Below are 24,636 nucleotides of genomic sequence, written 5' to 3'. Positions count from 1 at the left end.
GGGACGTCGCTCCGAGGTAAGCTGTGTGGGAAAACGGTTTTGGATTGTTCTCCTGTTGGTACTTAGCTTATCTTCTGCAGCAGTTTTCTGGGTCACCAGCAGGGGGCACTGCACCAAGGGGGGGCATTTCCCGCCAGAAGCCGAATGTTCATTAGCAGAGAGAAAGGCACGGCAGGGGGAGAGGGAGACCCTGAATATAGCCCCCCCCCCCACTTTGCTCAGCGCAAGGTTGGCTTGCCAAGTCCGACTCAATAAGTTTCTGGGGACTTTGGGGGTGGAGCCAGGAGCAAGGGAGTGACATGCACGATTGAACTCCAAAAGGAGTTTTGGCAATCACATTTAAAAGGACAGTGCTCCTTTTAAATGCCTTCCTTCCACTGGAAATAATGGAGGATAGGGGCACCTTTTTGGAGGGCTCATAAGCTTGGATCCGCCAGTCCAATCTATTTGAAACTTGGGGGATGTTTTCAGGAGAGGCACCGGATGCTATGCTGAAATTTTGGTGCCTCTACCTAAAAAAAAAGAAAAAGCCCCTCTGGAGCCCCAGATACCCGCAGATCAGTTCTCCATTATACCCTACGGGAATCGCATAGGCAACAATGGAGTACCCAGCAGACATTCCCCCCACGCCTGCTTTCTGATTATCTTAAAGTGGGAGGGGGTTGCCTCCAAACCGGGGGATCCCCTGCCCTCACCTGGGGATTGGCAACCTTAGTGCAAAGCCTAACGACGCATTAGCGGGAGAACCGACAGTGAGACGGCCATCTGCTCCCCCTTTAATTAAGAGCCGGTTAAAACTGGAAGGAAAGCGCTGCGTGAGCATCTGACAGGGAGAGAAGGTAAACAAGGGGATTGCGGCTGCGGAAGAGGCATTAGCGCGTGCAAAAGATGGTGGCCAGGAGGGTCACAGAAAGCCATTTGCCCCAGCTTTTTGCAGGGTGTGTGTGGAAGAGCTGTGTCGAAATGCATACTTTTTCACCCTCCTGCAACAAGCTGCTTCCATCACTCTTTCCTGCCCCCCCCCACCCCGCGCATTCATTCAACACTCCCCCCTCCCTTCATAAGTCTGGGCTCAGGGTCATGAATTCCTTTCATTCTGATAATCAGTCCTTCATCCCCTGGAGTCAGGAAGGACTCCTTCCAAAGACCGTCTTGAAGGGAGATATTTTTTTGGGGCACCGGTGACCACTTCCAATTTTTTTTTAAAAAAATGTAGCCTGTACCTGTGCCAAGACTCACAGGGTTTTAGCAGGAAGAGGGAAAAGACCGAATCCTGTGTGCAGGGCCGACCCTAAGGCGCATAGCGCCCTAGGCAGCCTCGCAGACCGCCATCCCGCCTCCCGTCGCGCCCCCCGCCTCCTCCCACTGCGCCCCGCCAAAGTTACAGCCCAAGTTTATTCATTCCAATCCATGTAAAGACGATACGTTCCGACTTTAAAAACTTATGACGATTTGCCTGATTCAGTCCGGAGGAGCTGGTGAATCATCATACGTTTTGAAAGTCGGAACGTGACGTCTTTACATGGAACGAATAACTTGGGCTGTAACTTTGGGATATTTTTCATTAGGGTTGTAACTGTAGGATTATAGTATAGTGTTTGGAGTATGAGTAGGAAAAAGGAAAGGAAAGGTCCCCTGTGCAAGCACCAGTCGTTTCCGACTCTGAGGTGACGTTGCTTTCACAACGTTTTCACAGCAGACTTTTTACGGGGTGGTTTGCCGTTGCCTTCCCCAGTCATCTACACTTTCCCCCCAGCAAGCTGGGTACTCATTTGACCGACCTCGAAAGGATCGAAGGCTGAGTCAACCTTGGGCCGGTTACCTGAACCAGCTTTCGCTGGGATCGAACTCAGGTCGTGAGCAGAGAGTTCAGATCACAGTACTGCGGTACTGCTGCTTTACCACTCTGTTTATTATTGTTTAATAATTGTTTAAATAGATGTATGGTTTTTGAAATTTTTTTTGTTATTTATTTCGCAGTTGCTTCTTGGTTTTTAATCCCCAGGTGGGGGCAGGGGATCCCCCGGTTTGGAGGCCCTCCCCCTGCTTCAGGGTCATCAGGTAGCGGAGGTGGGAGGGAAATGTCTGCTGGGCACTCCATTATTCCCTATGGAGACCGATTCCCATAAGTATAGTGGAGAATTGATCTGTGGATATCTGGGGCTCTGAGGGGATTGTATTTTTAGCTAGAGGCACCAAATTTGCAGCATAGCACCCAGTGCCTCTCCTCAAAATACCCTCCAAGTTTCAAAAAAATTGGCCTGGGGGGGGGGTCCAATTCTATGAGCTGCACAAGAAGGTGCCCCTTTCAACGGAGGGAATTTTCAACAGAGGGAAGGCATTGAAAAGGTGTGCAGTCCCTTTAACTGTGATGGCCAGCACTCCCTTTGGAGTTCAGTTGTGCTTGTCACATCCTTGCTCCTGGCTCCACCCCCAAAGTCTCCTGGCTCCGCCCCCAAAGTTCTCAGATATTTCTTGAACTGGAGCTGGCAATCTGAGGCACAAGGCTGTAGATTCCCTTTTCCGAAGCAGCATTTTTCTCCAAGGAAACGGGTCTCTGTTGTCAGGGAACCCGTTGCAATAGCGGGAGATCTCCAGGCAGCGCCTGCAAGGTTGGCAGCCCTGATTCTGAATATGTTTGGTGATCCCCCGCAGTCCAAAAGCCATCCAGCTGTCCTCCGACGTGACTTTTTCAACCCTGGTGGAACTCTCTGCCAAATGACATGTGTGCCCTCCGGGACTTTATGCAATCCCCCAGGCCTCCCCAGGGCAGAGATGTTCTGCCAGGCCTTTGGTTGAGGACAGCGATGGGCATGACCTTGGCTCCCTCTTCCTTCTCCCCCCTTTTTCAGCTATGCTCCCACTCTGCTCTTCTACGAAGCAGAGACATAGCTGGAATTTAACACACTAAGTGCCAGGCAGGAGCTCACAGGAGTGGAGCTCTGGAACCTCTACATTTTGGGCAGGAGATCACATTTTGGGCAGGAGATCACATTTTGGGCAGGAGCTCACAGGAGTGGAGCTCTGGAACCTCTACATTTTGGGCAGAAGCTCACATTTTGGGCAGGAGCTCACAGGAGTGGAGCTCTGGAACCTCTGCATTTTAGGCAGAAGCTCACATTTTGGGCAGGGGCTCACAGGAGTGGAGCTCTGGAACCTCTACATTTTGAGCAGAAGCTCACATTTTGGGCAGGAGCTCACATTTTGGGCAGGAGCTCACAGGAGTGGACCTCTGGAACCTCTACTTTTTGGGCAGAAGCTCACATTTTGGGCAGGAGCTCACATTTTTGGCAGGAGCTCACAGGAGTGGAGCCCTGGAACCTCTACTTTTTGGGCAGAAGCTCACATTTTGGGCAGAAGCTCACATTTTGGGCAGGAGCTCACTTTTTGGGCAGGAGCTCACAGGAGTGGAGCTCTGGAACCTCTACATTGTGGGCAGAAGCTCACATTTTGGGCAGGAGCTCACAGGAGTGAAGATCTGGAACCTCTACATTTTAGGCAGAAGCTCACATTTTGGGCAGGAGCTCACAGGAGTGGACCTCTGGAACCTCTACTTTTTGGGCAGAACTCACATTTTGGGCAGGAGCTCACATTTTGGGCAGGAGCTCACAGGAGTGGACCTCTGGAACCTCTACTTTTGGGGCAAAAGCTCACATTTTGGGCAGGAGCTCACATTTTGGGCAGGAGCTCACAGGAGTGAAGATCTGGAACCTCTACATTTTAGGCAGAAGCTCACATTTTGGGCAGGAGCTCACATTTTGGGCAGGAGCTCACAGGAGTGGACCTCTGGAACCTCTACTTTTTGGGCAGAAGCTCACATTTTGGGCAGGAGCTCACATTTTTGGCAGGAGCTCACAGGAGTGGAGCTCTGGAATCTCTACACTTTGGGCAGGAGCTCACAGGAGTGGAGCTCTGGAACCTCTACATTTTATTAGTGCATTTTCTTTCTCTCTCTCCCCTCCCCAATACTTGCTTCTGGGCTCCATCGTTCAAACCTCCTGTGAGAATTTTGCTGAGTGCTAAGATCAGACAAGCTTTCTAACATTCCGCCCCCCCCCCACACACACACACCAAAAAATGGGGAAATAACTAAAACATATAAAGATCGGAATCTTCATCATGCCACTGTGGCCGCATAGGACAGGGGTGGCCAATGGTAGCTCTCCAGATGTTTTCTTGCCTACAACTCTCATCAGCCCCAGCCAACATGGCCAATGGCTGGGACTGATGGGAGTTAAGAACATAAGAGAAGCCATGTTAGATCAGGCCAATGGCCCATCCAGTCCAACACTCTGTGTCACACAGTGGCCATAAGAACATAAGAGAAGCCATGTTAGATCAGGCCAATGGCCCATCCAGTCCAACACTCTGTGTCACACAGTGGCCATAAGAACATAAGAGAAGCCATGTTAGATCAGGCCAATGGCCCATCCAGTCCAACATTCTGTGTCACACAGTGGCCATAAGAACATAAGAGAAGCCATGTTAGATCAGGCCAATGGCCCATCCAGTCCAACACTCTGTGTCACACAGTGGCCATAAGAACATAAGAGAAGCCATGTTAGATCAGGCCAATGGCCCATCCAGTCCAACACTCTGTGTCACACAGTGGCCATAAGAACATAAGAGAAGCCATGTTAGATCAGGCCAATGGCCCATCCAGTCCAACACTCTGTGTCACACAGTGGCCATAAGAACATAAGAGAAGCCATGTTAGATCAGGCCAATGGCCCATCCAGTCCAACACTCTGTGTCACACAGTGGCCATAAGAACATGAGAGAAGCCATGTTAGATCAGGCCAATGGCCCATCCAGTCCAACACTCTGTGTCACACAGTGGCAAAAAAATGGGTTTTTATACATACATACATACATACACACACACTGTGGCTAATAGCCACTGATGGACCTCTGCTCCATATTTTTATCTAAACCCCTCTTGAGGGTGGCTATTCTGTGGCAGTGAATTCCACATGTTAATCACCCTTTGGGTGAAGAAGTACTTCCTTTTATCTGTTTTAACCTGTCTGCTCAGCAATTTCATCAAATGCCCACGAGTTCTTGTATTGTGAGAAAGGGAGAAAAGTACTTCTTTCTCTACTTTCTCCATCCCATGCATTATCTTGTAAACCTCTATCATGTCACCCCTCAGTCGACGTTTCTCCAAGCTAAAGAGTCCCAAGCGTTCCAACCGTTCTTCATAGGGAAAGTGTTCCAGCCCTTTAATCATTCTAATTGCCCTTTTCTGGACTTTCTTCAATGCTATAATATCCTTTTTGAGGTGCGGCGACCGGAACTGCACACAGTACTCCAAATGAGACCGCACCATCGATTTATACAGGGGCATTATGATACTGGCTGATTTGTACTGGCTGAATTGTAGGCAAAAAACATCTGGAGAGCTACCGTTGGTCACCCCTGACATAGGAGAAAGTACTGTATTTTTCGGACCATAAGACGCACTCCCCCCCCCCTAAAAAGTGGGGGGGGGGAGTGTGTGTGTCTTATGGAGCAAAGGGACGATAGGACATAGGGGGGGAGCGATCCGCTGCCTCCGCCTCCGATCCCGGTGCTTTCCCCACACCTGCCTGGCTCCAGCTCTGCTTCCAGCAAGCGCTGGGATCGCTCCACGCTGCCCCCACCGCAAACCCAGCACTTCACGAGCGCCGGCTGCGGAGGGGGCAGCGTGCTTCCTCCATGCCTGTCTGCCTGGCTCCAGCTCTGATGCTTAAAGCAAGCGCTGGGATCGGAGGGCGGAGGGAGCGATCCTGGCACTTGCTGTAAGCGTCAGAGCTGGAGCCAGGCAGACAGGCACGGAGGAAGCACGCTGTCCCCTCCGCAGCCAGCGCTCGCGAAGCGCTGGGTTTGCGGTGGGGGCAGCGTGGAGCGATCCCAGCGCTTGCTGGAAGCAGAGCTGGAGCCAGGCAGGCAGGCGCGGGGGAAGCGCCGGGATTGGAGGTGGAGGCAGCGGATCGCCCCCCAGGAGGAAGGTGCATCCTATGGTCCAGAGCGCCTTATGGACCAAAAAATATGGTAATTTCAGAAGTGTGTTGGGAACAGTGTTCCCTCTAAGCCGAGTTAGCGTGAGCCAGCTCACAGATTTTTAGCTTCTGGCTCACACATTTTTGTCTTAGCTCAGGAAGGATGACCGCAGAACACACTAATTTACGCAGGAGCTCTCACAAAGTAGAATTTTTTTTGCTCACAAGGCTCCGCAGCTTAGAGGGAACACTGGATGGGAGTCAGGTTTTCTTAGCGACAATTCTAATTCGAGAAGCATTTTAAGGCAGATGCTGAGCTGATATAATTTGCTGATGTCAGAGGTGTGCGGCACATGCAAGTGAGTTATGGAAGTGAGCTCTGGCATCTCTTCTTCTACAAAATGACCCCTGCGAGGCTGGCAAAGCTTACTTTTAGCCGGCGATGAGCGGGGGGAAGGGAGCGAGCGGGGCGCCACTGCTTTTAGCCGTGTCGGCCAGCGGAGCGCAGGGGAGGACGGAGCACAGGGGGGGGGGCGGCGGGAAGGCGGGAGGGAGTTAGCGGTGGGAAGGTGGGAGGGAGGCAAGCTAAGCGCTTGCCTGGGGCACCAGAGGGGGGGCCAGAGCCCAGGTTGCCGCCGCCTCCTCTCAGCACCCTAGACAACCGCTTAGTATGCCTAGCGGGAAGGCCGGCCCTGCGTGCTTTCCATGGTTATAGATCCAGAGGAGTTGGCCGTGTTGGTCTGTTGCTGCAAAATAGTAAAGAGTCCAGCAGCACATTTAATACGCAGAGTACATCATGCGGAATGCTGGCCTGGATAAAGCAGAAGCAGGAATTAAGATTGCCGGGAAAAACATCAATAACCTCAGATATGCAGATGACACCACTCTAATGGCAGAAAGTGAGGAGGACCTAAAGAACCTCTTGTTGAGGGTGAAAGAGGAGAGCACAAAAGTAGGCTTGAAACTCAACATCAAAAAAACTAAGATCATGGCATCTGGCCCCATCACACCTTGGCAAATAGAAGGGGAAGACATGGAAGTAGTGACAGACTTCACATTTCTGGGATCCAGGATCGCTGCCATGAAATTAAAAGACGTTTGCTCCTTGGGAGGACAGCTATGGCGGACCTGGGCAGTATAATAAAAAGTAGAGACATCACCCTGCCAACAAAAGTCCGTATAGTCAAAGCGATGGTATTCCCAGTAGTAATGTATGGCTGTGAGAGCTGGACCATAAGGAAGGCCGAGCACAGAAGAATAGATGCTTTTGAGCTGTGGTGCTGGAGAAGACTCTTGAGAGTCCCTTGGACTGCAAGAAGATCCAATCAGTCAGTCCCTTAAGGGAAATCAACCCAGACTGATCCCTGGAAGGTCAGATTCTGAAGCTGAAGCTCCAATACTTTGGCCACCCAATGAGAAGGGAGCACTCACTGGAGAAGACTCTTGAGAGTCCCTTGGACTGCAGTAAGATCTAATCAGTCAGTCCTAAGGGAAATCAACCCAGACTGTTCTCTGGAAGGTCGGATGCTGAAGCTGAAGCTCAAATACTTTGGCCACCCAATGAGAAGGGAGCACTCACTGGAGAAGACCCTGATGCTGGGAAAGACAGAAGGCAAAAGAAGAAGGGGACAGCAAAAGAGGAGATGGCTGGACAGCGTTAATGATGTAACAAACATGAATTTGAGCAGACTTCGGAGGATGGTGGAAGACAGGAGGGCCTGGCGTGACTTTGTCCATGGGGTCGCAAAGAGTCGGACTCGACTGTGCGACTGAACAACAACAAAAGCATCTTTAAGAATAACAAATTGTATAGTAACATGAGTTTTCGAGAAACACAACTCTCTTCGTCAGAAGCCTCCGACAAAGAGAGCTGCTATCTGAATAACGCCCTCTCTGAACTTGTTCTTAATTTAGTGAACTGTTGGGATGTTTTAATGTGATGTTTTTACCCTCGTCGTCCATCGCTCAGAGCCCTGAGTATTCAGAGACTGGATGAGTTATAAATCTAATCTATAAATCAGGATTCACCGCCAAGATTTTATATTACTCTTTTTATTTCTCATATTTTTTGCAGTGCTTTTTCAAACCCCATCCCCCCCTCCTCCGGCCAAAACAAGTAGAAAACTGGCGCCCCAAACTGCCGACAGCGATTAAAAACGTATCCAAATATCAATTAAAATCTAATTTTAAAAAAGATTCTCAGGGGATGAGGAGCGTCAGTTTGCTCTGGCTTGGAGACGTTGCAGCCTCTCCCTCCTCTGGCTTTACTGAGGGGCAGATGGTCTCTTGCGAAGATCTCTATTGAAAGTCAGCGTATTTCTGCTGTTGCTACCAATAAGAACATAAGAGAAGCCATGTTGGATCAGGCCAACGGCCAATCCAGTCCAACACTCTGTGTCACACAGTGGCCATAAGAACATAAGAGAAGCCATGTTGGATCAGGCCAATGGCGCATCCAATCCAACACTCTGTGTCACACAGTGGCCATAAGAACATAAGAGAAGCCATGTTGGATCAGGCCAACGGCCAATCCAGTCCAACACTCTGTGTCACACAGTGGCAAAATTTTTTATATATACACACACACTGCGGCTAATAGCCACTGATGGACCTGTGCTCCATATTTTTATCTAAACCCCTCTTGAAGGTGGCTATACTGGTGGCCGCCGCCACCTCCTGTGGCAGTGAATTCCACATGTTAATCACCCTTTGGGTGAAGAAGTACTTCCTTTGATCCGTTTTAACCTGGCTGCTCAGCAATTTCATCGAATGCCCACGAGTTCTTGTATTGTGAGAAAGGGAGAAAAGGACTTCTTTCTCTACTTTCTCCATCCCATGCATTATCTTGTCAACCTCTATCATGTCACCCCGCAGTCGACGTTTCTCCAAGCTAAAGAGCCCCAAGCGTTTCAACCTTTCTTCATAGGGAAAGCGCTCCAGCCCTTTAATCATTCTAGTTGCCCTTTTCTGGACTTTCTCCAATGCAATAATGACTGAACAGTTGTCAATACCTCGAAATTACCTTAAGCGTAGTTGGGGGCTGAGGGCTGAGGGTCTGCCGACATGGGGCGCTTTAGCCGCACCACATGCTTTCTCTCTTTTCTCCCCCCCCCTTTCTTTCCAGATGAGGGACGTTCAAAACAAGCACCTGACACGATTTATTGGGGCCTGTATTGACCCGCCAAACATCTGTATCCTGACAGAGTACTGCACCCGTGGAAGTCTTCAGGTATGGAATGGGGAGAAGGGGGTTCTAGGAGTCAGTAAGCATCCATCAGTCGTAATGGATTGGTTAAGTGGCAACAAAAAAAATCGCATATACTTGCATATGAGGAAAAACACGGGTAAGGAAACAAGCCTATTTCACTTTTAGAGGTGTGCATGTGTCAGATCAAAAGAGCCCCGTGGCGCAGAGTGGTAAAGCTGCAGTACTGCAGTCGGAGCCCTCTGCTCACGACCTGAGTTCGATCCCAGCGGAAGCTGGTTCAGGTAGCCAGCTCCAGGTTGACTCAGCCTTCCATCCTTCCGAGGTCGGTCAAAGGAGTCCCCAGCTTGCTGGGGGGGAAAGCGTACATGACTGGGAAAGGCAATGGCAAACCACCCCGTAAGAAGCTGGGTTCAGGTAGCCGGCTCCAGGTTGACTCAGCCTTCCATCCTTCCGAGGTCGGTCAAATGAGTCCCCAGCTTGCTGGGGGGAAAGCGTAGATGACTGGGGAAGGCAATGGCAAACCACCCCATAAAAACTCTGCCATGAAAACGTTGTGAAAGCAACGTCACCCCAGAGTCGGAAACAACTGGTGCTTGCACAGGGGACTACCTTTTTTTAATGTGTCAAATCAGGAATGCATTTGGAAAATAGAATTTTCTTTCTTTCTTATGCAGGTTTGGGTGCCCCCTTGCCCCTTGCATTTTAGGAGAGGCAATCCCACCTCTCACAGATGGGAGAAAATGCCTCTTCTAAGTAGGGTGGCCAGCTCCAGATTAGGAAATTCCTAGAGATTTCAGGGCTGGTGCTGAGGAACCTCAGCAGCGTATAACGCCATAGATCAGGGGTGGCCAAACTTGCTTAAAATAAGAGCCTCATAGAATAAACATCAGATGTTTGAAAGCCACAAGGGAGGGAGGGAGATATAGAAAGAAAGCAACTTTAATTTTATTAAAAAACCCTTCAAATGCATTCTCCAAGCCGCCGGCTGGCTTTGCTTGGGAAAAATGATTTAAAGAGAGAAATGCCTTCTCTAAGCCGGCTGACAAGGTGGTGCGGGATTTGAGAGCCGCACAATATGTGTGAAAGAGCCACGTGTGGCTCCTGAGAAACAGTTTGGCCACCCCTGCTCCAAGGTATACAAGGGGGGTATATGAACATATGAATCTGCCTGAAGAACATAAGAGAAGCCATGCCGATCAGGCCCATCCAGTCCAGCACTCTGTGCCACACATGGTTGCCCCCAGCACCGAGAATACAGAGCATCATTGCTCCAGACAGAGTGTTCCTTCTCGCCCTTGTGGCTAATCGCCACTGATGGACCTCTGCTCCAGATGTTTCTCCAGTCCCCTCTTGAAGTTGTTTATGCCTGTACCCCTCCCCCCCACACACACACCATTTCTGCGGCAGTGAATTCCACATCACAACTACTCTCCCAAAACTAGCTTCAGCATCAGGGCCAGATTAAACCCTGCGGAGGCCCCTAAACAGTTGAAATCTCGGGGGTGGGGGTGGGGGGGGAGCCTCGCAAATTATCTCAAGAGTTGGAGCAGCCACCCCACCGCCTGCAGCCCCCACTGCAGCCTACATGCACCTTTTCAAAAGCCCCTTTGACAAAGCTGCAGGGGAGAGGCAGAGAGAGGCAAACTTGGCCATGAGGCCAGCATCAGCCGCACCAGGCAAGTTGGGCAAAGAGCAGCTCAGCTGCTGACTGCGTGTGCAGACTGGGAGGGCTGCAAGCAGGGGGGAAACCCAGGGTGGGGGAGCCAGCCCAGTCTGGACATTGTCTTAGCAGTAGTCTGTGTGAAAAGGATTTAGGGGTCTTAGTGGATCATTCGCTGAACATGAGTCAACAGTGTGATGCGGTGGCTAAAAAGGCAAATGCAATTTTGGGCTGTATCAACAGAAGTATAGTGCCCAGATCACGTGATGTGATGGTATCACTTGACTCTGCTCTGGTAAGACCTCATCTGGAGTATTGTGTTCAGTTTGGGGCACCACATTTTAAGAAGGATACAGACAAGCTGGAACGGGTCCAGAGGAGGGCGACGAAGATGGTGAGGGGTCTGGAGACCAAGTCCTATGAGGAAAGGTTGAAGGAGCTGGGGATGTTTAGCCTGGAGAGGAGGCGGCTGAGAGATGATAGGATCACCATCTTCAAGTACTTGAAGGGCTGTCCTATAGAGGATGGGGTGGAATTGTTTTCTGCGGCCCTGGAAGGTAGGACCAGAACCAATGGGTTGAAATTAAATCAGAAGAGTTTCTGGCTCAACATTAGAAAGAACTTCCTGACAGTTAGAGTGGTTCCTCAGTGGAACAGGCTTCCTCAGGAGGTGGTGGGCTCTCCTTCCTCGGAGGTTTTTCAACAGAGGCTAGATGGCCACCTGACAGCAATGAAGAGCCTATGAATTTAGGGGGAGGTGTTTGTGAGTTTCCTGCATTGTGCAGGGGGTTGGACTAGATGACCCTGGAGGTCCCTTCCAACTCTATGATTCTAACATGTTTTTTGAGGGGAGGGCAAAATTAAAAAATGATGCCCCCTTATGGTCCCATTCTATCTTATGGGCCCATAGAATGCAATGGACTCCATACCCAATTTGGCGCCGCCCCCTCCCCCCTCATTGCCTGGGGCAAGCACCCCTATCTGCCCCCCTCCTAGATCTGCCTAATGGTTAATCTGGCCCTGTTCATCCTGGAAGGTTTGCTACGTGGAATTGCATTGCTCACATGGGGGAGGGGGACCGTGTCACGTCTCCCTTCCAAGGCGCAGGGCAGACGCTTGCCATGACCTCTTTCCCAGCTGTTGTTCACAGTGGGGACAGGGAGGTCTCGGTTTCCAGATCCAACCTGCAGCGGAGGGAGGGCCGAGGTGGGGGCAGGCGAGAGAGTTTTAATTAAAAGGGAGAGCTGGGAGGGCACCGTGGCGGAGAAGCGCTTCATGAAGCCAATTCCGAGAGGGATGATTTATGGCCTGACAGACAAGCGAGAGGGATTTGAAGGGAGGGGGAGGGATGGTCTTTACAGGCCTAGATTCCTGGCCGGCTGCTGGCGATAAGCATTTCCTCTTATAAAAGAGATGAGAGGCAGAAGGAGGGGAGGGAGAGGGGAGAGGAAAAGGAAGGAAAGAGCGGAGGGGCAGGGAATCTGACAGGAAAATGAAGCAAACTGGGATGGGATCCAGATTTTTTGGGGAGGAGGGCAGGAGAGGTAGAAAGTAGAATACGGTGTTGCTGAGGATCGGGTATTTTTGGCGCTCTTATTTTTGCCTCAGGTTTTGCGTCAGGTATTCGAATGGACCAGATGTATATTTAAATATCTGACACAAAACTAGAGGCAAAAATATTTAAGAGGGTGAATGTACGCGCGCGTGTGTAGATTCAGGTGGGTAGCTATGTTGGTCTGAAGTAGCAGAACAAAATGAGTTCAGTGACACCTTTAAGACAAGGTGAGAGCTAGACTTTGAGAGCCGGTTTGGTGTATTGGTTAAGTGCACGGACTCTTATCTGGGAGAACCAGGTTTGGTTCCCCACTCTTCCACTTGCAGCTGCTGGAACGGCCTTGGGTCAGCCATAGCTCTCACAGACTTGTCCTTGAAAGGGCAGCTTCCGGGAGAGCTCTCTCAGCCCCACCCACCTCACAGGGTGTCTGTTGTGGGGGGGAAGGGAAGGTAAAGGAGATTGCAACACTCTGAGATTCAGAGTATAGAGTGGGATATAAATCCAGTATCATCTTCTTCTTCAGGGGTGCCCAAGTCGCTGCTTGGGAGCCACATGTGGCTCTTTCACACATATTGTGTAGCTCTCAAAGCCCCCACTGCCCGGTTGCTTGTCTCAGAGAAGGCATCTGCCTCTTTAAATCTCTTCTCCAAGCCAAGCCAGTCATTGGCTTGGAGAATGCATTTAACGTTAACGTTGCTTTCTTTCCACCTCTCCAATCCTCCCTCCCATCCCTTTTTTCTCCCTGTCCCGTGGCTCTCAAACATCTGATGCTCGTGTCTTGCGGCTCTCAAACATCCGATGTGTATTCTATGCGGCTCTTACATTAAGCAAGTTTGGCCACCCCTGTTTCAGACCAACAAAGTTTAATTCTAGGTATAAGCTTTCGTGTGCAAGCACGCTTTTTCAAATCTGATGAAGTGTGCATGCACACGAAAGCTTATACCTTTCTTATAACTTGAATGAGAATGTGTTGGTCTTATCAGTGCCGCTGGACTCAAACTTTGTTCTGTGTGGATAGATGCAGATGGGCAGCTGTGTTGGTTTGAAGCGGTAGAACAAAGCAGGAGGCAAGCAGCACCTTTAAGACCAACAGAGTTTTATTCAGAATGGAAGCTTTCGTGTGCTATAAGCGCGCTTCATCAGACAAGGAATCGGGTACAGTGAGTCGGGTACAGTGGGCAGAGCTACCTATAGCTGGTAGGCAGCGGTTTAGAAGAAGAAGATATTGGATTTATATCCTGCCCTCAACTCCGAAGAGTCTCAGAGCGGCTCACAATCTCCTTTCCCTTCCTCCCCCACAACAGACACCCTGTGAGGTAGATGAAGATATTGGATTTATATCCCGCCCTCCACTCCGAAGAGTCTCAGAGCGGCTCACAATCTCCTTTACCTTCCTCCCCCACAACAGACACCCTGTGAGGTAGATGAAGATATTGGATTTATATCCCGCCCTCCACTCTGAAGAGTTTCAGAGCGGCTCACAATCTCCTTTACCTTCCTCCCCCACAACAGACACCCTGTGAGGTGGGTGGGGCTGGAGAGGGCTCTCACAGCAGCTGCCCTTTCAAGGACAACCTCTGCCAGAGCTATGGCTGACCCAAGGCCATGCCAGCAGGTGCAAGTGGAGGAGTGGGGAATCAAACCCGGTTCTCCCAGATAAGAGTCCGCACACTCAACCACTACACCAAACTGGCTCTCTGCAAAATGGTACAAATGTAAGATCCAATGACAGAATAGCAAAATTAACAAATTGAGCAAACCTTTGATCCGGGTAACATGAGTGTGAGAAACCAGTAAAACAGTAACATGTCAAAATGTGAGAATGTCGGTTAATCACTTTATTGTTGTAAGCAAGCCTGGGCCAAATGGAGGGCATTTCTATCTTCTGAGATAGGGGTTCTCACGCTCCTGTTACCCAGATCATGGTTTTCTCAATTTGTTAATTTTACTATCCTGTCGCTGGATCTTAAATTTGTACCATTTTGCATTCTAAACCGCCGCCTACAAGCTATATGTAGCTCTGCCCACTATACCTGATTCCTCGTCTGATGAAGTGTGCTTGGAGCACATGAAAGCTGACGTTCTGAATAAAACTTTGTTGGTCTTAAAAAACGCTACTTGACTCTGGCTTTGTTCTTTTGTTCTGTGTGTGTGTGTGTGTGTGTGTGATCGGCCACACCCCCATAAGCCAAGAGGCTCCATGCTTTGACCAGCCAAAGCCCCTTACAATCCACCCACCCTAGTCAGCAAATACCTTGCCAAGTTCCATTCCCAGTTTTTCAAAACTCACCTGTAGGTTTGTGCTGGCCAGACACTTTTTAAAAATTATGTTATCAGTGGAAAGTATTTGAGAAAGAGGTCCAGTTTTACGCATTTCCTCCCAGCCTTAGACTCGCTGGGAAGAGATTTCAAAACGTATCGTCTCCTCGTATGTGTGTGTCTGTGTTTCAAAGTATTGCCAAATGGAATTCTTTTTTGGAACTCGGGTTCCCTGGAAAGGAAAACCCAAAACAGAACGGGATGGGTGAAGCGGAATTATTTCTCAATATTTGTCCTTTAAAAATTGGAGAAAGGGAACTGTAAGCTTTTAAATATATATATATATATTAAATATATATATATATTACAAAGAATCTCTTGAAATCATAAGATCATCAGAAAAGCCCTTCTGGATCAGACCAGTGGTCCTTTGAGATCAAAGTTTAAACACTGGCATGTTTGCAATCTTTGAAGATGTTTTTTAAAATATCCAGGGCTTTTTTTTTTTAGCAGTAACATACAGGAACACAGTTCTGGCTGGCTTGGTGTCAGGGGTGTGGCCTAATATGCAAATAAGTCCCTGCTGGGGTTTTTTCTGCAAAGAAGCCCTGTGTGAAACAATGGTGATGTCAGGGGGTGTGGCCTAATATGCAAATGAGTCCCTGCTGGGTTTTTTCTGCAAAGAAGCCCTGTGTGAAACAATGGTGATGTCAGGGGGTGAGGCCTAATATGCAAATGAGTCCCTGCTGTAGAAAAAGCCCTGTGTGAAACAATGGTGATGTCAGGAGGTGTGGCCTAATATGCAAATGAGTCCCTGCTGAGCTTTTTCTGCAAAGAAGCCCTGTGTGGAAAAAATGGTGGTGTCAGGGGGTGTGGCCTAATATGCAAATAAGTCCCTACTGTAGAAAAAGCCCTGCGTGAAACAATGGTGGTGTCAGGGGGTGTGGCCTAATATGCAAATTGAGTCCCCGCTGGGCTTTTTCTGCACAGAAGCCCTGTGTGAAACAATAATGATGTCAGGAGGTGAGGCCTAATATGCAAATGAGTCCCTGCTGGGCTTTTTTGTACCAAAAAACCCTGAAAATATCTCTGGGTTTTGAATTTGCAAGTTGACCCACAACATTGAATTGCATGGCGGAGGATGGGAGGAGCCCTCAGCTGTTGCTCCGGGATGGCTGCATCTCCCAAAAATATGCCATACCCCTTCTCCCCTTTCTACCCTTCTGGTAGGATATCCTGGAGAACGACAGCATCACTTTGGATTGGATGTTCCGCTATTCGCTCACCAATGACATCGTCAAGGTAAAGGACCAGGTTCCATTCCCCCCGCCCCTGCAATCACCTCCCCATCTCCTGCACCCCCAAACCAGCCGCTTCCCCTTTACCGTTCCATGTCAGGGATAGCTTTATGCCAGCTGTGCAGTTGTGAGTACCACCTTGATTACCGTGACCAGAACCCCAGAAGCCCTCCCACTGTTGCCCCCTCCAAGCACCAAGAAGACACAGCACCACTGCCTTAGACAGTGTTCCCTCTTTACCTGAGGAGTCAAAAATATGGCCCAGGGGCGGAATCAGGCCTCCAGAGGGCTCCTATCAGGCCCCCGAGCAACTGGCTGTCATCTCCTTCCTTCTCCCTCTCTTGCTTCCTTCGCATCACAGCTTGCTTTGCCAGGCTTGCTCAATCGCACAGGAGCGACAGAGTAAAACCTCTGTTTTCTCCATTGGCTGAAGCTCCTCCCTTGGGGAGGAAGGGGGGAGAGGGAGAGCTTGCTTCGCCGGGCTCTCTAAATCGCATAGGCAGAACTACAGAGACAACCTCTCTTCCATCTATTGGCTGAGGCTTCTCCCCCTCCTGGTCCCAAGGGGAAGGAAGGAAAGAGCCAGAGCTTCTTTTGCCCAGTTCTCTGGATCCCATGGGAGAGATACAAAGAAAGCACCTTTAAGACCAACGAGTGCTAATGTTCTAAGCAGGCTTTATTTTAAGATTTAAAAAAAAAAAAAACCCTGTAATTGTGTTTGTCTGTCTTTTATAAAGTTTATATCTCATTTATGTCAGATCCAGCCCTCATTACAAGTGATTTCGACACCCCTACTCTGTACCTTGTGGTTAAGAGCCACTCATGGATCTCTGCTCCAGGGGTGGAATACTAGCAGAAGCTCCTTTGCATATTAGGCCACACACCCCTGGTGTAGCCAATCCTCCTGGAGCTTACAAAAAAGAGTCTTGTAAGCTCTTGGAGGATTGGCTACATCAGGGGTGTGTGGCCTAATATGCAAAGAAGCTCCTGCTAGAATCTCACCCCTGCTCTGCTCCAGATGTTTATCCAATCCCCTCTTGAAGCTGTCTATGCTTGTAGCTGCCACCACCTCCTGTGGCAGTGAATTCCATGTGCTAACCACCCTTGGGTGAAGGACTTCCTTTTATCTGTTCTAAAACTGCTGCTCATTAATTTCATGGAGTGCCCACAAGTTCTTGTATTTTAAGAAAGGGAGAAAAGTGTGTCTTTCTCTGGCTTCTCTGTCTCCTTCTCTACCTTTTCCATTGCGATTTATGGCAACCCTCCGAGGTATACAAGGGGGTACATGAACTTACGAGGCTGCCCAAAGAACATAAGAGAAGTCATGTTGGATCAGGCCAATGGCCCATCCAGTCCAACACTCTGTCTCACACAGTGGCCATAAAAAACCAGGTGCTATCAGGAGTTCCACCAGTGGGGCCAGGACACTAGAAGCCCTCTCACTCTTGTCCCCCAAGCACCAAGAATACAGAGCATCACTGCCCCAGACAGAGAGTTCCAACAATACATTGTGGCTAATAGCCACTGATGGACCCTCTGCTCCAGATGCTTATCCAATCCCCTCTTGAAGCTGTCTGTGCTGGTAACCTCCAATGCTTCCTGCGGCAGTGACTTCCATTTATGGGCACCCATGATCAGAAGGCTGCCCCAACTGCTGAGATGTTACATGGCCGTGCAAGACCCCCAGGCCCACCCTTACTCAGCCCCTTGACCCCCTTTGTTCTTCCCCCCTCCTTTTCCCAGGGGATGCTCTTCCTCCATAGCTGCGCGATCCACTCCCATGGCAACCTGAAGTCCTCCAACTGTGTGGTGGACAGCCGCTTCGTGCTGAAGATCACGGACTACGGGTTGGAGAGCTTCCGCCAGGCACCTGATATGGAGGACTCGCACGCGCTGTTTGCCAGTGAGCAACATGACGGGGAGAAGAATGAGAGTGGGTGGGGGAACCCTGGCTCTAGAGAAGCCATGTTGGAGCCAGAGAAGCCATGTTGGATCAGGCCAATGGCCCATCCAGTCCAACACTCTGTGTCACACAGTGGCCCAAAAAACCCAGGTGCCATCAGGAGGTCCACCAGTGGGGCCAGGACACTAGAAGCCCTCCCACTGTGTCCCCCCCAAGCACCAAGAATACAGAGCATCACTGCCCCAAACAGAGTTCCAATAATACGCTGTAACCACTGATAGTCTGGTGTAGTGGTTAAGTGGGCAGATTGTTATCTGGGAGAACAAGGTTTGATTCCCCACTCCTCCACACACAACTGCCGGAGTGACCTTGGGTCAGTTGTAACTCTGTCAGAGGCTGTTCTGGAAAGAGCTGTTTCTGTCAGAGCTCTCTCAGTCCCACCTACCTCACAGGGAGTCTGTTGTGGGAGGGAAAAGGAAAGGAGATTGTAAGCTGCTCTGAGACTCTCTTGGGCGGTGAAGGGTGGGGTATAAATCCAATCTCTTTCTCTAAGGAGCATCGCCAGGGCTTTGTTTTGAGCAGGAAAGCACAGGAATGCAGTTCTGGCTGGCTTGGTGTCAGAGGTGTGACCTAATATGCAAATGAGTCCCTGCTGGGCCTTTTTTATTTAAAAAAGCCCTGTGTGAAAGAATGGTGACATCAGGGGGTGTGGCCTGATATGCAAATGAGTTCATTCTGAGCTTTTTCTACAAAAAGCCTTGTGTGAAGCAGTCAGGAGGTGTGGCCTAACATGCAGATCAGTTCCTGCCAGGCCTTTTCTACATAAAAGCCCTGCACAAAACAATACCGATGCCAGGGGGTGTGGCCTAATATGCAAATGAGTTCCTGCTGAACCTTTTCTGCAAAAAAGCCCTTCACAAAAAACAGTGGTGTCGGGGGATGTGACCTAATAGGCAAATGAGTTCATGCTGGGCTTTTTCTACAAAAAAAAGCCCTGTGTGAAACAATGGTGGCATCAGGGTGTGTGACCTAATATGCAAATGAGTTCCTGGTGAACCTTTTCTGCAAAAAAGCCCTTCACAAAAAACAGTGGTGTCAGTGGGTGTGGCCTAATAGGCTAAGGAGTTCATGCTGGGCTTTTTCTACAAAAAAGCCCTGTGTGAAACAATGGTGGCATCAGGGGGTGTGTTCTAATAGGCAAATGAGTTCCTACTGGGCTTTTTCTACAAAAAAAGCCCTGTGTGAAACAATGGTGTCATCATGGGGTGTGACCTAATATGCAAATAAGTTCCTGCTGGGCTTTCTCTGCAAAAAAAGAGAAGCTCTGAGCATACCTGCTGCCTTGGCAATACCAAACATTCCACAAGGCCCGTTTATGTTGAATGAAGTTGGAGTCCCATGGGATCCTTAAGATCCATCATATTTTATTCAAGGCATAAGCTTTCATGTGCCGGCAAGCTTATACCTGAGCAGGACCTCTTGGCCTCTTTCTTGCTCCCCGCCAGGCTGTGGGTGCCTGAGCCTTGACTGACTCCGTTTCTTCCTAGAAAAACTGTGGACGGCACCTGAGCTCTTGCGGATGGAGTTGCCCCTGCCTCGAGGCACCCAGAAAGGCGACGTCTACAGCTTCGGGGTCATTCTGCAGGAGATCGCGCTGCGCAGCGGCGTCTTCTACGTGGAAGGAATGGCCCTCAGCCCCAAAGGTGAGATCTGGGAAGCAGGTTGACCAGTTCAGCTGTCCCTCAAATGCTGATGGCTTAAGAACATAAGAGAAGCCATGTTGGATCAGGCCAATGGCCCATCCAGTCCAACATTCTGTCTCACACGGTGGCCAAAAAAACCCCAGGTGCCATCAGGAGGTCCACCAGTGGGGCTAGAAGCCCTCCCACTGTGCCCCCCCCAAGTACCAAGAATACAGAGCATTGCTGCCCCAGACAGAGAGTTCCAACAATACACTGTGGATTATAGCCACTCATGGACCTCTGCTCCAAATGCTTATCCAATCCCCTCTTGAAACTGTCTATGCTTGCAGCTGCCGCCACCTCCTGCGGCAGTGAATGTTCATCACCCTTTGGGTGAAGAAGGACTTCCTTTTATCTGTTCTAACCTGTATTTTTATGTACGTGTGTATGTGTGTGTGTGCGCGCACGCACACGTACTTGGAAGTCATGGTGACTTCTGGTGACTGACCCCTACTGGGGGCTTGGAGGATATTCAGGGAGGCAGCTGAATGAAGCCTGCCTCCCCCTCCCGACTGCTGGTATTCCAAAGAGGTCTCCCATCCAAGTACTTGCCAGAGTTGAACCTGCTGAGCTTCTGAGATCTGACAAGGTCAGGCTTGCCTGGGCTATCCGGGTCAGGGCCAATTCCACAGTTTTACCCTTTCTTTGCAAGAATGGGGGGGGGGGCGAGGTTTGCTGTAGGGTTACCACCTTTGGGCCAGAAATTCCTGGAGATCAGGGAAGATGAAGCTTCAGGAACAAGAAGAAGAAGAAGATGATGATGATGATATTGGATTTATATCCAGCCCTGTACTCTGAATCTCAGGGTACATTCACACTACACTAACTTATGCGTTTTACACCCGGATTTTTGCTATTCTTACACAGTAAAAATCTGGACGTAAAATGTATTAGTGTAGTGTGAATACACCCTCAGAGTGGCTCACAATCTTCTTTATCTTCTTCCCCCACAACAGACACCCTGTGAAGTGGGTGGGGCTGAGGGAGCTCTGACAGAGGCTGCCCTTTCAAGGACAGAGTCTCAGAGCGGCCTATGATCTCCTTTCCCTTCCTCCCCCACAACAGACACCCTGTGAGGTAGATGAAGACATTGGATTTATATCCCGCCCTCCACTCCGAAGAGTCTCAGAGCGGCTCACAATCTCCTTTCCCTTCCTCCCCCACAACAGACACCCTGTGAGGTAGATGAAGATATTGGACTTATATTCCGCCCTCCACTCCGAAGAGTCTCAGAGCGGCTCACAATCTCCTTTACCTTCCTCCCCCACAACAGACACCCTGTGAGGTAGATGAAGATATTGGATTTATATTCCGCCCTCCACTCCGAAGAGTCTCAGAGCGGCTCACAATCTCCTTTACCTTCCTCCCCCACAACAGACACCCTGTGAGGTAGATGAAGATATTGGATTTATATTCCGCCCTCCACTCTGAAGAGTCTCAGAGCGGCTCACAATCTCCTTTACCTTCCTCCCCCACAACAGACACCCTGTGAGGTAGATGAAGATATTGGATTTATATCCTGCCCTCCACTCCGAAGAGTCTCAGAGTGGCTCACAATCTCCTTTACCTTCCTCCCCCACAACAGACACCCTGTGAGGTAGATGAAGATATTGGATTTATATCCCGCCCTCCACTCCGAAGAGTCTCAGAGCAGCTCACAATCTCCTTTACCTTCCTCCCCCACAACAGACACCCTGTGAGGTGGGTGGGGCTGGAGAGGGCTCCCACAGCAGCTGCCCATTCAAGGACAACCTCTGCCAGAGCTATGGCTGACCCAAGGCCATTCCAGCAGGTGCAAGTGGAGGAGTGGGGAATCAAACCCGGTTCTCCCAGATCAGAGTCCGCACCCTTAACCACTACACCAAACTGGCTCTGAGGATGAGAAGAACCTCAGCAGGGTATCATACCATAGAATCCACCCTCCGAAGCAGCCATTTTCTTCAGGGGAACTGATCGGTGTTTTCTGGAGATCGGCTGAAATTCAGGGAGATTGCCAGACCCCACCTGGAGGCTGGCAACCCGATCAACACCACCTGGCCCAGCCAAAATCTAGGGCTGCTCTTGCAACCCTACAAAGCCTCTCTTCCCGACACCCTCTCCCTACAGGTGTCTTCAGATGACCGCAGCAGCAAGTGCCCTGATACCCAGTTTGGTGTAGTGGTTAAGAAGAGCAGACTCTAATTTGGAGAAGTGGGTTTGATTCCCCACTGCATCTCCACATCCAGCCAGCTGAGTGACCTTGAGTCAGTCACAGTTCTCTCAGAGCTGTTCTTGACGTCTGTTGTGGGGAGAGGATGGGAAGGAGATTGTAAGCTGCTCTGAGACTCCAAGTGGAGAGCAGGGTATAAGTCCAACTCTTCTTCTTTGGTGCGGTGGTTAAGTGTGCGGGCTCATATCTTTGAGAACCGGGTTTGATTCCCCACTTCTCTACTTGCAGCTGCTGGAATGGCCTTGGGTCAGCCATAGCTCTCGTAGGGGTTTTCCTTGAAAAGGCACCGCACACCTTTTAAAATGCCTTCCTTCCATAGGAAATAATGAAGGATAGGGGCACCTTCTTTTGGGGCTCATAGAATTGGACCCCCTGAATCAATCTCTTTGAAACTTGGGGTGTATTTTGGGGACAGGCACTAAATGCTATACTGAAAATCTGGTGCCTCTACCCCCAAAAACATCCCCCCCCCCAGAGCCCCAGATACCCGCAGATCAATTCGCCATGATTTTCTATGGGAATAAATCTCCATAGGGAATAACAGAGTTCCCAGCAGACATTTCCCTCCCCCCTCCCGCTTTCTGATGACCCTGAAGCGGGGGGAGGGCCTCCAAACCGGGGGATCCCCTGCCCCCACCTGGGGATTGGCAACCCTAGTCCCATGCTTCTAAAGCGAAGATTCACGGTGCATTGGTCCAGCAGGGCCCAGGTGCCGCGGGCTCTGAAAGCGCGGGGGGGGGGGAAGGGGGGTGCTGCTGTCCTCGCTGCATGGCGGGCTGTGATCGCAGCGGGGCGAGGAAGGGAAGGTAAAGGAGGGGCGGGCGGTGGCGGTGAAGGGAGGGGAAAGGAGGGGCTGGCAGCAGTGGTGGTGGCCGGCTGAGGCAGGCAAACTAGGCGCTTGCCTGAGGCACCGGTGGGGGGGGAGCCCAATTTTGCATTCCCACTTTCCCAGTGCTCTAGGCAGCCTCCTAGTTTGCCGAGTGGGTGAGCCGGCCGTGAGTATAGTACAATAGTTATAGATTAATAGTCAGACAGTAATAAAAATATAGCATTTTAACTAAGATATGCAAAGTAATGCACATTGGGGCTAAGAATCCCAGCTACAAATACAAGTTGATGGGGTGTGAACTGGCAGAGACTGACCAAGAGAGAGATCTTGGGGTCATGATAGATAACTCACTGAAAGTGTCAAGACAGTGTGCGTTTGCAATAAAAAAGGCCAACGCCATGCTGGGAATTATTAGGAAGGGAATTGAAAACAAATCAGCCAGTATCATAATGCCCCTGTATAAATCGATGGTGCGGTCTCATTTGGAGTACTGTGTGCAGTTCTGGTCGCCGCACCTCAAAAAGGATATTATAGCATTAGAGAAGGTGCAGAGAAGGGCAACTAGAATGATTAAAGGGCTGGAGCACTTTCCCTATGAAGAAAGGTTGAAACGCTTGGGACTCTTTAGCTTGGAGAAACGTCGACTGCGGGGTGACATGATAGAGGTTTACAAGATAATGCATGGGATGGAGAAAGTAGAGAAAGAAGTACTTTTCTCCTTTTCTCACAATACAAGAACTCGTGGGCATTCGATGAAATTGCTGAGCAGACAGGTTAAAACGGATAAAAGGAAGTACTTCTTCACCCAAAGGGTGATTAACATGTGGAATTCACTGCCACAGGAGGTGGTGGCGGCCACAAGTATAGCCACCTTCAAGAGGGGTTTAGATAAAAATATGGAGCACAGGTCCATCAGTGGCTATTAGCCACAGTGTATGTGTGTATATAACATTTTTGCCACTGTGTGACACAGAGTGTTGGACTTGATGGGCCGTTGGCCTGATCCAGCATGGCTTCTCTTATGTTCTTATGTCTGTTTTAAACATATACTGGAGATTTTCAATATCTAGTTGTTTCAAACGCTTTTTCTCAATAAAGAGGCTATAGTCTAAGGAATTTAAAATCTGGTAAGTTCTGCTTCTTCATAAATCCCTGCAGTTGCAATAAGATAATTTCGCAGTTTAGCAAGGAATGAACTAATTTGTTTTTTTTGCAATTAGCAGAAGTATCACACCTGTTGACAATTAACGCATCTTTTGTGGTTGTTCTAATGAAATCCATGCAAGGAACGTACTTGAGCTACTGTTCACAGCCGCTGTCCTTATCCCGTCACCTTCAGAGATCATCGAGCGAGTCAAGAGTGGGGAGTGCCCCCCCTTCCGCCCTTCCGCCAACTTGGGCTACAACCTTGAGGATGTGGTGGCCCTCATGCAGCGCTGTTGGGCGGAAGACCCCCAGGAACGCCCCGACTTCCACCACATCAAAGGCATGCTGCGGAAGTTCAACAAGTAAGCACCAGTTCCCGTGAGCTCTACCTGACTTATCTGCAGCCACCTTTTTCAAGAATGGGTACTAATTCAAATGAGCAGTATGATATTGTTGCAGAATTAATGGCATTCTGCTTAGGGGTTCCAAGCAATTCCTCTAGCTGTTCTGGGGATGTAAAAAGAGCTCTGCAGTCCCAGGATGACAACAGCTTTCAAGCGGCTGCCAAAGGGCGATGTCAAAGGGCTCCAAAGGGCGATGTCAAAGGAATCCAAAGGGCAATGTCAAAGGACTCCAAAGGGCAATGTCAAAGGGCTCCAAAGGGCAGTGTTAAAGGGCTCCAAAGGGCAGTGTTAAAGGGCTCCAAAGGGCAGTGTTAAAGGGCTCCAAAGGGCAGTGTTAAAGGGCTCCTAAGGGCAATGTCAAAGGGCTCCAAAGGGCAGTGTCAAAGGGCTCCAAAGAGCAGTGTCAAAGGGCTCCAAAGGGCAATGTCAAAGGGCTCCAAAG

General features: G+C 49.8%; 1 protein-coding gene across 1 annotated transcript in view; it reads left to right on the top strand.

Annotated features, from left to right (window-relative positions):
* NPR1 (natriuretic peptide receptor 1) overlaps positions 1 to 24,636 on the top strand; it is a 96,366-nt gene that overhangs the window by 54,625 nt on the left and 17,105 nt on the right. The window contains 5 exon segments of the mRNA XM_060255633.1: positions 9,106 to 9,210; positions 15,894 to 15,965; positions 17,705 to 17,864; positions 19,412 to 19,567; positions 23,984 to 24,152. Coding sequence (XP_060111616.1) covers positions 9,106 to 9,210; positions 15,894 to 15,965; positions 17,705 to 17,864; positions 19,412 to 19,567; positions 23,984 to 24,152 — 662 coding nt within the window.

Source organism: Heteronotia binoei, chromosome 1 (assembly GCF_032191835.1).
Source record: "Heteronotia binoei isolate CCM8104 ecotype False Entrance Well chromosome 1, APGP_CSIRO_Hbin_v1, whole genome shotgun sequence".
Lineage (NCBI taxonomy): Eukaryota > Metazoa > Chordata > Lepidosauria > Squamata > Gekkonidae > Heteronotia > Heteronotia binoei.
The sequence above is the reverse complement of the archived record's forward strand: the minus strand, read 5'-3'. Positions and strand labels throughout refer to the sequence as shown.